Source organism: Danio aesculapii, chromosome 9 (assembly GCF_903798145.1).
Source record: "Danio aesculapii chromosome 9, fDanAes4.1, whole genome shotgun sequence".
Classification (NCBI taxonomy): Eukaryota; Metazoa; Chordata; class Actinopteri; order Cypriniformes; family Danionidae; genus Danio; species Danio aesculapii.
This window is the reverse complement of record NC_079443.1, coordinates 30,170,873-30,187,234: the sequence shown is the minus strand read 5'-3', so window position 1 is coordinate 30,187,234 and position 16,362 is coordinate 30,170,873. Positions and strand designations below refer to the sequence as shown.

At 36.9% G+C, this 16,362-nt stretch overlaps 1 protein-coding gene across 1 annotated transcript in view; it reads left to right on the top strand.

Annotated features, from left to right (window-relative positions):
• Positions 1 to 14,902, top strand: part of pth2ra (parathyroid hormone 2 receptor a) — a 108,152-nt gene extending 93,250 nt beyond the window's left edge. Inside the window, exons 11-13 of the mRNA XM_056465716.1 lie at positions 3,568 to 3,706; positions 6,160 to 6,201; positions 14,090 to 14,902. Coding sequence (XP_056321691.1) covers positions 3,568 to 3,706; positions 6,160 to 6,201; positions 14,090 to 14,479 — 571 coding nt within the window. The 3' untranslated portion in view covers positions 14,480 to 14,902. The remainder of the gene's footprint in view (positions 1 to 3,567; positions 3,707 to 6,159; positions 6,202 to 14,089) is intronic.
• Positions 14,903 to 16,362: the final 1,460 nt, after the last annotated feature.

Here is a 16,362-nt window from a genome sequence, read left to right as displayed (position 1 = left end):
TCATCTGACAGCTCGGAGGCAGGATTGCCTGTGGCAAAGAGATGCGATAATAAGCTTTCCTTCCTGCGCCTACTCATTTTGCGGTTTGATTCGGATTGTGGTTCCTATCATTCCATCATGTACTAATATCAGTGTCGTATTTTGAGGGCACTGGATATCATAGATTTGATCTTGTTGCGTGCGGAAAGAAACTTCCATTTGACAAACAAAAGCGTTAGAAATGCATTTGGGATTTGGCATGTCAGAATGCTATTCTGGATGCTCCCTGAAACAAAACAATCCAGAGCCAACACGATGCCAAAGGATGTCATTTTGCACGGCTAATAACAGTTATCAATTTGATCATTGCTGCCTCTGCCTCTAATTAGCATTAAGCAGAGCTCCAGGTGTCAGCTGGCAGGACAGACATGAAGACGCAGACAGTCATGTTTGCAAACATGTCAATAAGCCGCTCATTTCCTCTAAGCCAAAAAGAGCCTTGTCATAATTTGGAATGAAGTCTTGACTCTCATTCGGTGTGACGCCCGCTTAACTGCAATACTTTGGTTGATCAAACTTAGCCAGGCTTCAATTAAAAGAGGATTTAGTCTTCATGACCTACCAACGTTACTCTTTTCCCAATTATTTTTCATGATTCTTTTCATGACTAATTTGTGAGACATTTTAACCTGTCTGCCAGGCAAGGCGTAGCCATTAAGATGTAGCGTTCGTCTTTATTCTGATTAAAGCCACACGGAGGCGTTTTTTTGGTGTCATTCATCAAACAAGGATTAAAGACAAACTTTTTGAATTCTTAATATTGCAAACACGTCATGCTTGCGTCATCGGGCTACACAGGGATCAAAAAGAACAAGGCGTTTCTTGACTTTTAGTATTGGAGATATTTCAAGGATGGCCACATCAAACACGGATTAAAGACAAACTTTTTGAATTTCTAATATTGCAATTATGTCATGCTTGCTTCATTGGCCTACACAGTGATCAACAGGTGCGTTTCTTGAGTTTTCTTTTAGTTTTGGACATTTCAAGGGTGGCCACATGATTGTAAAGATGTGTCTAGATTGATTGTTACTGAACAAGACAAATCTGTATTCATCATAAATTATATTTGCATCACTTGAGTTAGATATCTGTCATCTGTTACTCACTCTTATTCCTTTTTCTTCGGCTTAGTCCTTTATTCATCAGGGCTCGCCACAGTGGAATAAACCACCAACTATTCCAGCATATGTTTTACACAGCGGATGCCCTTCCAGCTGGAACCCAGTACTGGGTTACACCCATACACTCTCAAATTCGCAACGCTACAGCCAATTTAGTTCATCCAGTTCACCTATACCACATGTCTTTGAACTGTGGGGTAAACCTGTGCCAATGGAGGAAAGCCACGCCAACACAAGGAGAACATGCAAATTCCACACAGAAATGTCAAGTGGCCCAGCCGGGACTCTAACCAGCGACCTTCTTGCTGTGAGGTGACAGTGCTAACCACTGATCCACCGTGCTGCCCATTACTCACTGTTATGTGATTCAAATCTTTATGACTTTCCTCTATGGAGCAAATATGGAGATCTCATGAAATCTAATAGGGGCATATGCTGTGAATCAAACATTTGACTAACACATTATAAAAGTCCTATGTGTTCTAAATTCCTATTCATGTGAAACTGTTCAATATCTTTGTAGTGTGGGCTTGATTTTTAACAAATGGTATCTTTAGTATCAGTCTGTTCCCGACACAAACCTACTGTATCATGCAGTTTCTGAAGACTTTCTGAGCTCACATTAGATTCACTCAACATTCCTATTATGGGGCGGCACGGTGGCTCAGTAGTTATCACTGTCTTCTCACAACAAGAAGGTTGCCGGTTCGAGTCCCAGCCGGGTCAGTTGGCATGTCTGTGTGGAGTTTGCATGTTCTCCCCATTTTCCTGTGGGTTTCCTCCAGGTGCTCCGGTTTCCTCCACAATTCAGAGACATGCACTCTACAGTAGGTGAGTTGGGTAAGCTAAATTGGACGTAGTATGTGTGAATGAGTGTTTCCCAATACTAGGTTGCGGCTTGAAGGGGATCTGCTGCTTAAGACATGCTGGAGCAGTTGGTGATTCATTCCACTGTGGCACCCTCTGAAATAAAGACTAAATCGAAGGAAAATTAATGAATGAAGGTACATTTTTTTGGTGTGTTTAGCGCCACTAGCTGGACAAGACTGCATTTAGCTTGTCTCTCATTACTGCATTTTACACAATCATACATAAAACAATCCCTGAAGTGCCCAAAAATTCTTCAAAACAAAACTGACAAGACAGAATTAACAAGAAACAAAGTTATTTACTAACAGAAACTTTGGAAAGGGTCAAACCCAAAATTAATAAAAACAAACAAAACTGAGCAGGTCAAATACAAATTCAGATTCAAATACAAATACAAACAATGGGTGATATTTACAGATGAATGTACTATGAACATTATATACAGGTTCTATTAGCTATGAACAGAGATTAACAATAGATGAATATATGTACAGGTTGCTATTAATAATCAGAAGTATGCAGAGAGATATGGACATAATTACAAATGTGTATATACAGTGGGTTCGTACAATTCAAATTGAATTGTTGCAATGTAGTGTGATGAATATGTGCAATTTTAATTGTGCAAATATTAAAATATTAACATTTATTAAAAATGAAATGCAGAAAACTTACACTTAAATGTAAGTGTGTGTGTGAATCTAGAATTGCACTTATATTTTGCGTCTCCTATAAATCTTCTATTATTTCTCTTAAACAAAATTATCTCTAAAATTAATGTGTTTAATCTGTATTTCAAAAGTTCATGCTTAGCTAGTGCCTGATACTGATTGCAGGTTTGACATGCTCTCCTGGGAGAAAACCCTGAGCTTGAAGATACTTGAGCCCTGGGCTCAGGAAGTCCTGAGATCAGGAAGTTCTCGAGAGTTCCCCTTGGTAAAGGAGGAATGGGGGAGATGGGGTGGATAGGGGGATTCTTCAAAAAGCAAAGATACTGGTCTATTTATTGAAGGTTAGGATTCACCTGATTGGATTAACATTGATTGTGATTCGGGACCAGCCATGATCAATCATAGCACGTGATTCTCTTGAAATTAGTTTATAAAAAAACTTAGGGACTTAAGTTAAAATATTAACTCATATTCTCTCACTATAACTTTTTTACTTCATACTTACAGCATGAAGTAATTAAATCTCAATATTTTTCATTGTTTTTTAATGTTTAGGAAGTTAAAAAGACCTCCCATTTCCAATCCAAGCAGACTTATATTGGTAAACACAGCAAGCTAGTAGTTCTGTCAAATGGGAAATTTTCAACAAATGTGACCTTCACATCGTGCAGATCCTTAAGGAGATGAAAGCATTTTGCCTGCTGAATTTCAGCATACTAATGTAAATGTGACTGCACCTCAATATCTGCTTTTGTGCTCTACAGAGGAAAGAAATTCATGCAGGTATGAGGGTGAGTAAATAAAGAATATTTGGAGGAACCCTCCTTTTAATTTACAGAACATTCTCATTTGTCTCTGTCCAGGAAGCTTGCCAAATCCACGCTCGTGTTGGTGTTTGTTTTCGGGGTGCACTACATCGTGTTTGTTGGAATGCCGCACACCTTCGAGGGTTTAGGCTGGGAGGTGCGGATGTATTGTGAGCTGTTCTTCAATTCTTTCCAGGTACTTGACAGATGCCTTTATTCCATGAATAACTAATGCAATCAGTGATCTCTGCAATTCAACATGCATATGTTTTTTGCTTTTTGATAATTCCAAAAATCATAAATTCAGATTTTCTTTTTATGATCATTTATAAAAATGGTTTGCATGTACTTTACATGATGTAATGCTGATTTTGGGGGGAGGATGAAAAAGAGAATGAAAAAAATCTTTATCTGCAAGCCATGATGGCATGTAATTTATTAAAACAGCCCTGAATTCTTTCTAGAATTTTAATTGAAAAAATATTCTTACACTGTAAAAAAAAAAAAAAGATAAGTTCCACACAAACATTTGTGTTGGGAAACATTAAGAAAATAAGTTAGCTTGTAGGTTTTTACAAATTAAAGTGTATTGAACCTAAAACAATTAATTTGTCCCAAAAAAAAACCTCAAGAGTTGTGTTGCTTCACTCATTTTAAGCAAGTGGTTTGAATAAATGTCAATTTTGGTTGCCAATAATACACTACCTGACAAAAGTCTTGTCATCGATTCCAGCTGTAAGAGCAACAAATAATAACTTGACTTCTGGTTTATCACTTGGAAAAGTGGCAGAAAGTAGATTATTTTTTCACACAATCATCACAAATACTGCAAAAGACCTATTGGAACCTGCATAGACCCAAGATTCTCACAGAAATCAATCAAGTTTGGTGAAGGAAAAATCATGGTTTGGGGTTACATTCAGTATAGGGGTGTGCGAGTGAATGACAACATCAACAGCCTGAGGTATCGAGACATTTGTGCTGCCCATTACATTAAAAACCACATGAGAGGGCTGATTCTTCAGCAGGATAGCGCTTCTTCTCATACTTCAGCCTCCACGTTAAAGTTTCTGAAAGCAAAGGAGGTCAAGGTGCTCCAGGAATGGCCAGCCCAGTCCCCAGACATGAACATTATTGAGCATATCTGGGGTAAGATGGAGGAGGCATTGAAGACGAATCTAAGAATCTTGATGATCTCTGGGAGTCCTGCAAGAACACTTTCTGATTCCTTCCAGATGACTTTATTAAGTTATTTGAGTCATTGCAGTCGTCCTGGCTTATGGGAGTCATACACAAAATTACTTCGTTTTCCACTGCACCATGACTTTATATTCTATACTGTACATTATTTCTGTTAAGTTTCAAGACTTTTATCTAAGCAAAGTCAGACCTTACTGTCCCAATTAAATAATTAAAAATAAAGGCATGATCATATTTTAATTTGGTAAAATAAGTGTAATCTAGAAGTGTTTGCCTTTTATATAAGCCACTTCTGATAACAAATGATCAACTAGAAGTCGAGTTATTAGTTGTTCTTAAAACTTGCATAAGTGACAAGACTTTTCTCAGGTAGTGTACCATAAAAAAGTGCATTTTAAATTAATAATTACTATTTTGTTGTGAAACTACAGCACATTTGTTGTTGTTAATTGACAGTGTGCTTGTAAATTTTGCCAGTAATACTGTCAAATTTATAGCAGTTTTTTACAGTGTACTGTGGAATAGGAAATAAGTAGTAAGGAAATAAAAAAACAAATTATAGTAATGTTTTTGACAAACTTCATTCATTTTAACACTGCAATGCTAAAGAGATAGAAGAGATGCTTCCTTTTGGAAAAGCTCAGATATTTATCATAGGTTATGATGAAGTAATGAAACGTTTAAGTGATACATAAGACAGACAAATAAACTGAAAGGTCAGTCCAATTCTCAGCTCCCCAAATAGGTTTGACATCTCTTGACATGCAGCATTGATTTCTGTCTGAGATATTCGGCTGTCTTAAATGACAGGTGCTGGCAAGGTTAAGAGTCTTTTTTTGGTAGCTGGACGACATGACCCAGTGCAAGAATAGATCACTTACTGAATCTTCAGGAAAAAACATTCAACCACAGAATGACTGAATTTCCACACACATTTAAATGAATGAATTCAGTTTAGAAGCATCCACTTTGTTATTATGCTTCCAAATATAACACACACAAGAGGTGAATGTCTATACTTAAATACCGACTGTATGATGAACATAATTAATCCAAAATGAATGAAAACAATGTGTGATCTTGATGCTGTACTTATTACTAAAACGTTTCAGAGATAATTATACATTCTTCTTTAACTCCTCAATCACAACCTAACTTACAAACACTTGTCTTTATAAACATGCTTTCGTCTTTGCTTCTTACTAATTAGTGTTACTCATACTAATTAGTTACTTAGGATTAGAAACCTGAAGAATCCACTCACCCCAAGCGTTAAAGTTTGGCACAAAACTCTGCATGACTCCTATTTTAAATCCTTGGGGTTGAAGAGAGGTGTGCTATATATAAAGCTTTTTTTTCTTTAAAGATAATGTAAAAATATATATTTAGTTCATATATATTTCTTTAGACATTAATCTTTTAACATCTATTTCTGTGTTTTTCCTCTAGGGCTTCTTTGTGTCAATCATCTACTGCTACTGTAACGGTGAGGTGAGCATCTGCAAAACTGCTTATTCACAATGATTACCTAGGAATGGACACAGGATGTACAATTTCTGTGCTATTTCTGTAGACTATGGCCATCACACTCTCTTTTTTTGTAGCATCAAACATTACATTTTTAGACCAAGTGCACACTTCAAGACATCATGTTCTTGTTTTCTGTTGTGCTGCTGCACACCTTATACAATAAGTAGTCTGAGCAGTTGCAGATTTTCTAACTTCATGTTCTGGTACATTAAAAAAAAACATAAATCTCGTTAATGATGTGACACACCAAGCCTGAGTGCTGAGTGCCTGCAATGTCAGCTCATGTCGGACTCTGTTGGTGGTTTTTTGGCTGAATGAGCAAGTTGAATTGGCATCCAACAGTTGGTGAGGGAGATCGGCTTAGCAATGCAGTGCACAAAACGAAAGGCGAAAGTCACAGAAACAAGCAAATTACAAAATCAAGAGGATAAACACAGAAGGCGCTACTAATCTTACATTTCAGCTTATCCTGACATTCTGAAGCGCAAATATTTTCATATTTAATTGGTTGTTTGAAATAAAGAAAGTGAAGATCAGCTAATCAGCATTTACTGTATAATCAAAACATTCCGCTGTTTTATTTATGCAGTTGTTTGCACAGTTTACCCACAGACCTATGTTTGGTTTGCTTTTTAAATGATGATTATAGAGTCCGTAAAACTTTTTACAAGTAATACATAATATATTGGTTGCCATATTAGTATTAACCATTAAATGCTTATTTATTATGTTAACATTATAAAAAAATTATAGGGCCATAAATTATGGATTTTGTCCAGATTTTGATCCTCTTCAGATGTGTGCTGCTGGCTATGGGGGTCTTGATTGGTGCCTTTTATGTAAAAACAAGAACTGGAGATATCCAAAATCAAATATTTTATTAGACTGTTGCTTGTATAATATCGGTTGCAGTACCCAGTCCTACTATAAAGCAGCTGTCTAGTTCTTGTTGTTTGTATGGTTTTGATTGGTCTTGGTGTTGGAACAAATAGTTCTTCTAAAACTTTATAACATTTTAAAATCGTTTACTTACCCTATAATTGGCTGTTTTTTTCATGTGAACACAAAGTTATTTTGAAAAAAAAAAGTTAAATTAAATGGCAACTATTGACTTGCATAGTTGTTAGTGGTGTAATCTCACAATCTTTTAATGATTGTGCATCTTACACTGAATGCATTAATGCAGGATGAACAAGTAGTGACAGAAAACACCTTTAATAACCTAAGAAACTCACCACATTCCTAATAACCTTCCTCAACTTCTTCCGTGATCATTACAAATTTAGGATTAGTAAAAAAAAATGTAATAATCCTTGGGTTACGCGTGTTCCGAAATGTGAGTTGTGATTCATATGAATCAAGGATGAACTGTGAATAATGAATCTATTACACCCCTAATAATAGTATATGAAACATGGTAGCTAACATTCTTTAAAATATCTTTTCTGTGTGTGTTCAACAGAAAAAAGAAACTCATAAAGGTTTGTGAACTCTTGAGTGTGAGTAAATAGTGATTTAATTGTCTGTTTGGTGTTCACTGTTTGGTGAACTATCCCTTTAACTAAACACAATGTTAACAAAAGCATGTTATGATTTTGCCAAGTATGATGCGATCCTGGATTAACATCTATGTTGATCCTGGACCATCCTTTTTGTTCGAAAATGTGATCCATACCTGTCCCCTACCCGTGAACCCAACCATAATTGTTTTTCCCAAATTATTTCCAAAATCAGACGGCAATAATAGTTGTAAAATCAAATTGAATTGCATAAACCTAATAGTAAGCCTAACTTTACATAAACGATAAACATATCCCTTAATTTTGATTGGCTGATTGGAATTTTGTTCCAGGATCAACAAAGATGTTGATCTAGGAACATGTCCTACTTGGTGAAATCAGGTTAGATTTTACCAAGTAGATTTCACCAAATTGTTTACATTAACAATTGAGCCTTCATTTTTTAATTATTATTATTTTTGTTAATATTATTATTAGTATTATTATTATTATTATTAATTTTTAGTAACAAACACTTTAACAACATCAAATCACACTAACAACACAACAGAACATGAAATATTCTTACGCATCAGACTATAATTGAATACCTTTTCTCACAATTATCATTTTGTTGTTTGGTTTTGAGAGGAAAGCACTCAGAACGAATGTTTCTGGTATGTTTGCTAACAGTCAACCACAGCAAGAATATTTCAATCTACATTTTACCCCTAAGGGGAAAACCATAAAGAACTTCACTGTGGAATATATTGGGGGCTTGAGAGTGACATGGTTCATTGTTGAAGTGCGAGTTTGGCTTTCAGATGTGATGATGGATGGGAGATGGGTTGGAGACCTGGAGTAAATTAGGCTACTGTCAGTCAGATGAGGTGCTAGAGAGACCAGGGGGGACAGATCACTCTCTCAATAGCCAACACAGTCTTTTAAATGCAATGTGTTACTGGTCCTGACTCTGTGAAGTCATTAGAAATCCCAGGGTGCTTCTTAAAAAGCGTAGGAGTACAACCCTGTCGTCCTGGCCAAATTTGGTCTTTGGCCTCAATCCATCATAGACTCCTACTCGTGCCTATTTAATCGAATTGGCTACAACACCAATAGCAAGTGTGTGCTGGGCGTTCTGGCAGATTATAATGTAAAATACAGCTGCCATTGCTTCATCCAGCTAGATGCTACAAACTAGTAATGTTAATGGTGATCCTGCCACCCACAAAAGCTGAATGCTTGGTAAATGTAACATATGGTTGTAGAATTAAAAGTTTTCTTGAGCACAACACATTTTAAAAATTAGAACATTTTTAAACAATAGATCAAACAAAGGATGGTTTAGGCGCAGTTTTTTTTAAGTGTTCAGCAGACTACTGCCAGGGATTGTTTTTATCCAATATATTTTAAATGATTAATTGATTTGTTTAAATATTGACATTGATTGATTGATTGACTGTTTTGCTCCTCCTAGATGTTGAATCCTTCATTATTTTAATCCATCCATCTATACATTCATCCACCCATCCTTCCACCCATCCATTTTCCATCTATCCATCAATTAGAAATGCATCAATTAACTGATTTCACTATTAACTGCACTTTAATTTGTAGCGTTTAATTATCGTGAAAGCTTCTCAACACCGTGTTTCTGCATGGAACAAAACTGCTGCGCTAGTTTGAAGTTCCAAGCTTGTACACTGAGACTAATACCCATGCACGCACACTGGATTAACTATGGCTGAGGTTATTAACTAAGGGCCGTTCACATTTCGTGTTTTATGTGCGCAAGGTCATTATTTCCAATGGTGCTGCTCGGCACACGCTTTCCAGGCGCACCTACAGTAGTTGAAAGGATGCCGCAAGTGAACCGAGAGTCACAAGACAAGAACTGGACGGGTCAGCTTCATACATTGTATAGAATACACAGATTTCTACTCCAATAAGAAAAAAATATATACAAAGAAAAATACCAAACAATTGTGCAATATAGTTGATCAAAAGTGCCCTTCAGAGAAAGTTCCAGCAGCCTTTGACTAAATTTGTTCTCTTTTAAAGTGTAATACTTGTTCTGTCATTCATTTTCAGTGTAAATTTATTACTTATGTTTAAATGGCAAACACTAATTTTGTAAGAGAAACGAACCATTGTTTGTTTTTTTATTATTGTTTTATTATTTTGTGCTGTATTAATTGGCTACTAAGCAGCATGATTTTCTAAACTAGTTATGTTTTGAAATTAATGAATGCAAAATAATCATGATAACAGTTTTGTTCAGTTTTGAACCTATGTTTAAATAATTGTTTCATTCAAACTGTTCTCGCAACTGTAATAGATAGTTTTAAGTCATTTTAAACCTCATTCCTTGCATTCATGGTTATATTTCAGCATTATCATTGTTTTCCTCCATTCAAAAACACATTCTTATTTCATTTTTACTCGAATAAACCTTTTCAAACACAAAGGTCTGCATTATGGATGTAAATGATTTGGATGGGCTGCACGGTGGTGCACTGGGTAGCACGTTCACCTCACAGCAACCTCCCCGTGTTCGAGTGGGTTTCCTCCGGGTGCTCCGGTTTTCCCCACAAGTCCAAAGAAATGTGGTATAGGTGAATTGGGCAGGCTAAATAGTTCGTAGTGTATGTGTGTGAATGAGTGTGTATGGATGTTTCCCAGTGATGGGTTGCAGCTGGAAGGGCATCCGCTGTGTAAAACATATGCTGGATAAGTTGGCGGTTCATTCTGATGTGGCAACCCCAGATTAATAAAGGGACTAAGTCGAAAAGAAAATGAATGAATGAATGAATGGAATGTACAGTACATTATACAGATATAATGCAATATTAGTGTATTCAGATTTCCCAGCTGAAGCTGAGAACTCTGAGATCTGTGAACATATACAATGGGCTTACTATATAGCTTCTGGCCGCTGTCATTTCTCTGTTTTCTATTAATCAAATGATTTAATTCAGGCATGCATTGCTACCATTCTAAACTAAAAGCATCTGCTTTGCTCTGTCCATCATCAGTCACAGCAGCACAGTAGGAGTTCACAGCTGCTTTCACTGATTATGTAAAGGAACGATGCCTGACAAGACCATGATATAGTATGCATCTGAACCAATTGGGAAACATTCAAAAACAAAAGTATAAAACGAGCATGCACTCGCATTACATTAGCTTACATTATGATAGTGGCTCCCCAATGAATACATTATACACAATAGTATTATATTGAATATGTTTATGTTACTCCAGGTTAAACAAGCACGAGGCACTGTCAAAACTCCTGTTTATTTTTTTCTAATATTAAAACTGGCTCTGTGTTATTGCAACTACCATATACAGCGAGGTCATGCAACTCAAAATCTACCATAATTCAACGTAACAATGAAACGTAACACCTCAACCTTGGGACAGTTGCTTTCTTAGTTGGCTCAGTAAAGCTGAACAGTAGAATGTGCTTCAACAGTGAGATTCATGTTAAACTGAATTGAAAGGATTTCTGCTTAGAATCGGCTTGATATACTGAACATGTCCAACAACAATGAAATATTGTTATCTGACTTTTCATCATTTTCCTGTTCGTCCTTGCAAAGTAGGTTAATAACAATCTGTATAAAGTGCTTAAGAAATAAATAAAGGTGACTTGACTGTAATAATCCCACACTCAGAGCCAGCTGAAATTTGATTTTACATCCACAGAGTGTAGTGATACAAACTAACACCCAATGGCCTCAATATTTATGGCTCTTTTCCACTGCATGGTATGACTCAGCTTGCACAACTTGGTATGGTTCAGTGTCCCACGGCTCGTCCTGGCTTTGTTTGCTTTTCCACTGCAGTTTAGTACTGCATCAGAGTGGGTGGGATTATAGATAAGCTATATAGTCATAGTTGCACCAGATCTACTGCTGGGACATTCTGGGTCACCTCATCCAGTGGATCTGCTCCTCAGCCATCTGTTTATATTACTTGAGTATGATTTTTATGTTGTATTTCATTATTGTGTAGAGTTCTTCTTGTGAGTGAGCGCACATGCAAGGAGAGAGAGAGAGAAGAGCGATTGCAGCTTGTTTTGCCACTGATTGATAAACTCAAAAATAATTTACAATAATTTTATTGTAAAAGTTTACTATAATTATTTTGCTAGTCTTAAATTAAACAATTATTCCATGCAAGTTAATCTCCTGAAAAAAAAAAGCTTGATGTGGGGATGTATAATCAATTCCAGTCTGGAACAGCTATCCTTCTCTATTTGATGGTGTGGGTGAAATATACTTAGCCACACCCCTCCAACCATTAATTTACTGTGGGAATACGATTAGAGGAGGGGCTCATAAATAAAACCCCGCCCATTCTCAATATTCTGTTTCGATCCAAAGTCGATTAGGTTTTTAACATCTATGAGTGTTTATTTGATTTTTCATGTGTACATATATTTTTTGGCACTGTTAAGTGCCTCAAGTCTTTCCTTCTCTCCTTTCACACTTCACCTGTGCAGATTATAGACACTCAGACAGATGTGTCACAACAAGAGGAACATCTGCGCCTCTTCTACTGATCACAATGCAGCCATGTTAATTTGTGTAGAGCTGCTGTTGCTGATTGATTGTTTAAAGTTTATCGGGTGTTAAATCTACATGAGTCTCAAGTAGCAAATCCAGTTGCTTGGATAGTGACTATTCTCTCTGGCCACTGCGTTTACACTGCGAGGCTTTACTGCTTATATCAGATTGTTTTGCATAGCTGTTCACATTGTTGTTTTAAATGTGGTCGATATCAGATTTCCAGTGTGAACAGATCATGGTCCTAAATTGACTCGCATGTGCAAAAGTACAGCTACACACAAGCGTAAAATGTCTGATTATGTACACAACGTGTATACTGCATGAATGAAGCACGCCATCTGATTATGTTTAATATGATTATTATTACCGTTTTTTAAAGACAGCCATGGTGTAGCTGTGAACAGTTGCTTTGCTAGTAGGCTTACCGATGTGTATTTTTCAGTGTCTGAAACCTAAAATAAGTGTTTTGTATTAAAAACACTGATAATATTTCATATGACAGGTGCGGTGTGCGTCTCTGACCACTGGTGAATTCATTATGGGTTAACTGAGCAGCCACAGTGGACACAAGTGTTACTGTGAAGGCTGGCTTGTGCCAGGTTAATCAGTCCTCATAATGATATTGTTTGTAGACTCTGATAAATTACTATCATTTCATTTTATTTCGTCATAAACAACATAGGCCATATCCAGTCAAAAACAAATGAAAATGAAACTGCCCATTAACTTTAAGATGAACTGTTTTGTTAATGTATTATTTACATGAAACATTATATATATGTAGTATTTTATTCATTTTATGTATGAAATTTTATTATGGTGGTATAAATGTTTATTAAATCTAACTGAATGGTGTATCTCACAGCAAGAAGGTCGCTGGTTCGAGCCTCAGCTGGGTCAGTTGGCATTTCTGTGTGGAGTTTGCATGTTCTCGCCTTGTTCGCGTGGGTTTCCTCCGGGTGCTCCGGTTTCCCCCACAAGTCCAAAAACGTAGTATAGATATACGTGGTGTATGTGTGTGAATGAGAGTGTGTGGGTGTTTCCCAGTGATGGATTGCAGCTGGAAGGGCATCCGCTGCGTAAAGCATATGCTGGATAAGTTGGCGGTTCATTCCACTGTGGCAACCCCAGATTAATAAAGGCACTAAACTGAAAAGAAAATGAATGAATTAATGGTGTATTTTTGGTTAAAGGTTAATGATTAGTTAATAAGCGGCAGTTGTAGTTCTAAAAAATAAATGAAATGAACAACTTTCTTGGGGTATTTGCCCTGTGTGCCATTTCAGCTGCCTGTTTGTAGTAAGAGCCAGAATGATTCCATGCGGTTTGGGCTGTTCACACTGTCATGACAGAATCAGATCTGAGTCGCATGTGGGCAAAAAAAAAAGTCAGATTTGGGCCACATTTGCCTGCAGTGTGATCGGAACCCTAGTGACTTGCAGTTTTTACACATCACATTTTGCTACGGAATGGTTCGCTTGGAACCTCAACCAACCTCAATCCACTTTTAATCATCCACTTTTATTTTGTAGATTACTGAGTGTGTCTATTCATCTTTCTATTTATTTGTTTGTATAGCACTTTGGACAACCCTGGTTCCATAAATGTGCTTTGAAAATAAACTCAAGCTGGTACTAAAAAGACTACCAGGTGCTGTAGATAATGGGAAAAAAACCCAAAGCGAGCTGAGATGCAGTGGAAAAGCACCATTAGAGTCACTGTGCATTTCAGCAAATCCCGTTTTTTTTTTTAGCATTTATCTCTGATCTTCAGGTCCAGACTGAGATCAAGAAGACATGGACGAGATGGAACCTAGCATTTGATTGGAAGGGCCCTGTGGTGTGCGGGAGCTACCGCTATGGCTCAGTGTTGACCGGCCTCAACAACAGCACCAGCAGTCAGTCCCAGCTGGCGACTGGAGGCCCAGGCACCCGCTCCACCACACTCTTCTCCAGCCGAGTATATCGCAGCAGTGGCGGCCCCACTGTCAGTACTCATGCCACCCTGCCAGGCTACGTGCTCAATTCAGATGCAGACAGCCTGCCACCTTCCATACCCGAGGAGCCGGAGGACAGTGCAAAGCAGGTGGATGACATCCTGTTGAAGGAATCACTGCCCACCAGACCCAGTAGCGGTCTGGAGGACGATGAGGAAACTCTGTAGAAAAATTGAGTGTAATTGCATTTTTAAAGTGCAAAAGTGACAGTACATTACCTGCAGTTCAGGTCAGTGAGGAATATGATGGCGCATTGACAACAGACACTTCCTGCTCAAGCTGTGACACACAGTTTTGTTTCTGACACAACGCCACATGCTGACAGATTGATGTGTTCGTGGCAAGATATGTCCATCCATCATAGTGCTGGAAAAGTTGAAGATGGATGAAATTTCCTGTCACTTTCTGCAGTTCTGACACTACAGATTGGACAATGTGAATGCTGAGAGTTTTTTGGCTTTCAAGTGCAATGGCAACTATTTATTTTTTAATACAGGTTTCTGTTGTTAAGAACCATGATGTCATCAGGAGAGTTTTTTTTATTTGATTTATTTTTTGGTAAAAGCATGACGTTTACACTTGCATACTGTGAAGGCAATGATCAGCATCATTGGTTTTATTGAATGTTGGGGGGGGGTTAATACATTTACTGAGGTTTCCGCTGTGATTTCTGTAGTATTCCATTCCAGAGGATACATTTAAAAAAAATATATTACATTTATTTCAAAAGCAAAAAAATCTTACTGTGTTGGTTTGGTTCTTTTACTCTAGAATTTGGCTTATTGTTCATTCTAAGCCCCGGTCAGATCACACGATTTTTATTGTTGGTTACGAAAGTCACTATGTCAGATTATGTGATTTTTGTCTTGATAAAGTCTTGAACAGTCGTAGGTAACAAATGTGCCAGACTACACGTTACTTCACGATCAGTCATCTCGTGACGAACGTGATATGATGAACGTTATTTCCCAAAGAAGTGACAAGTGTTATGATATTTCTTATCTCAATTTAAATTTTTTTCATCTTATTTTAATCTCAATAAACATTGATGCATGCTGACAACTAATAACTACATTATTTAAGGGCATTCGTTACGACATTGATAGTATCAAACTTGTGATTCCGTTTTAATATTAAGACATTTTCTTTGAAATCTAAATGTATGTTTTCTGCCATGGGTTGCTTATTAATCAGTCCTTTGCCTGAACTTGCCGCGAGTGAGATGGAGAAAATGAAAGCAAATCAGCAACGAGGAAAAATCAGATGCTCAACGCATAATCTTTAAAATAATGACATATTAAAAAATTAGCAAATAAATGACAGAGGTTTGTGATACAACAATTACAGTGAAGCATTAATTAAGTCATCATTTCCCACAGAGCGAAACAAATCATCCACCCACATAGTTGAATAGTGGAGGGGCACAAGCAATCAAATAATTCGTATATTTTTCTTGGAAAAATATCTTTTTTAAAACTAATTTTGTTTGGTATAATTTTAATTTAAATCTTAATTTTAATATATCTTTTACTGGTCATTTATCAATAAACAAGAATAATGAATAAGATTAGAGTTACATCAATTACATCAAAACAAATCCGCTATATCCGCCAATACAAATTGCTGTGAGATTGCGTTGATTTGTTAAATAAAATAATAGTCTAGCCCAAATAAAATTAATAAATATTCAGTTTCAGAGAAGCCTATATTAAACTGTTTTCACTGTTAATGACAAATTTGAATAAATTTGCAGGAAATGCTTTTGGAATGTGTCCGCGGTCCTGAACATGTTCTCAGATTACCTAGAAAGAACAAACTCTGTTGAAAGGCTGAGAGAACTCAGAAACTCGTTGTGAGAATGGATATGTCTACGTATTTGTGCCAGTTTGTCAGATAAAATTGCTTAAAACATCTTAATATTTTAGAAAAGGTAGTTATCCACCCGAGACCCACCCATAAGGAAATATGCAGCCTATTTTTTACTTACCTGACCAGGTAGCACCCGCAGATATAACTGAGAAATTATGTGCTCCTATTGTCCAGTGTCACC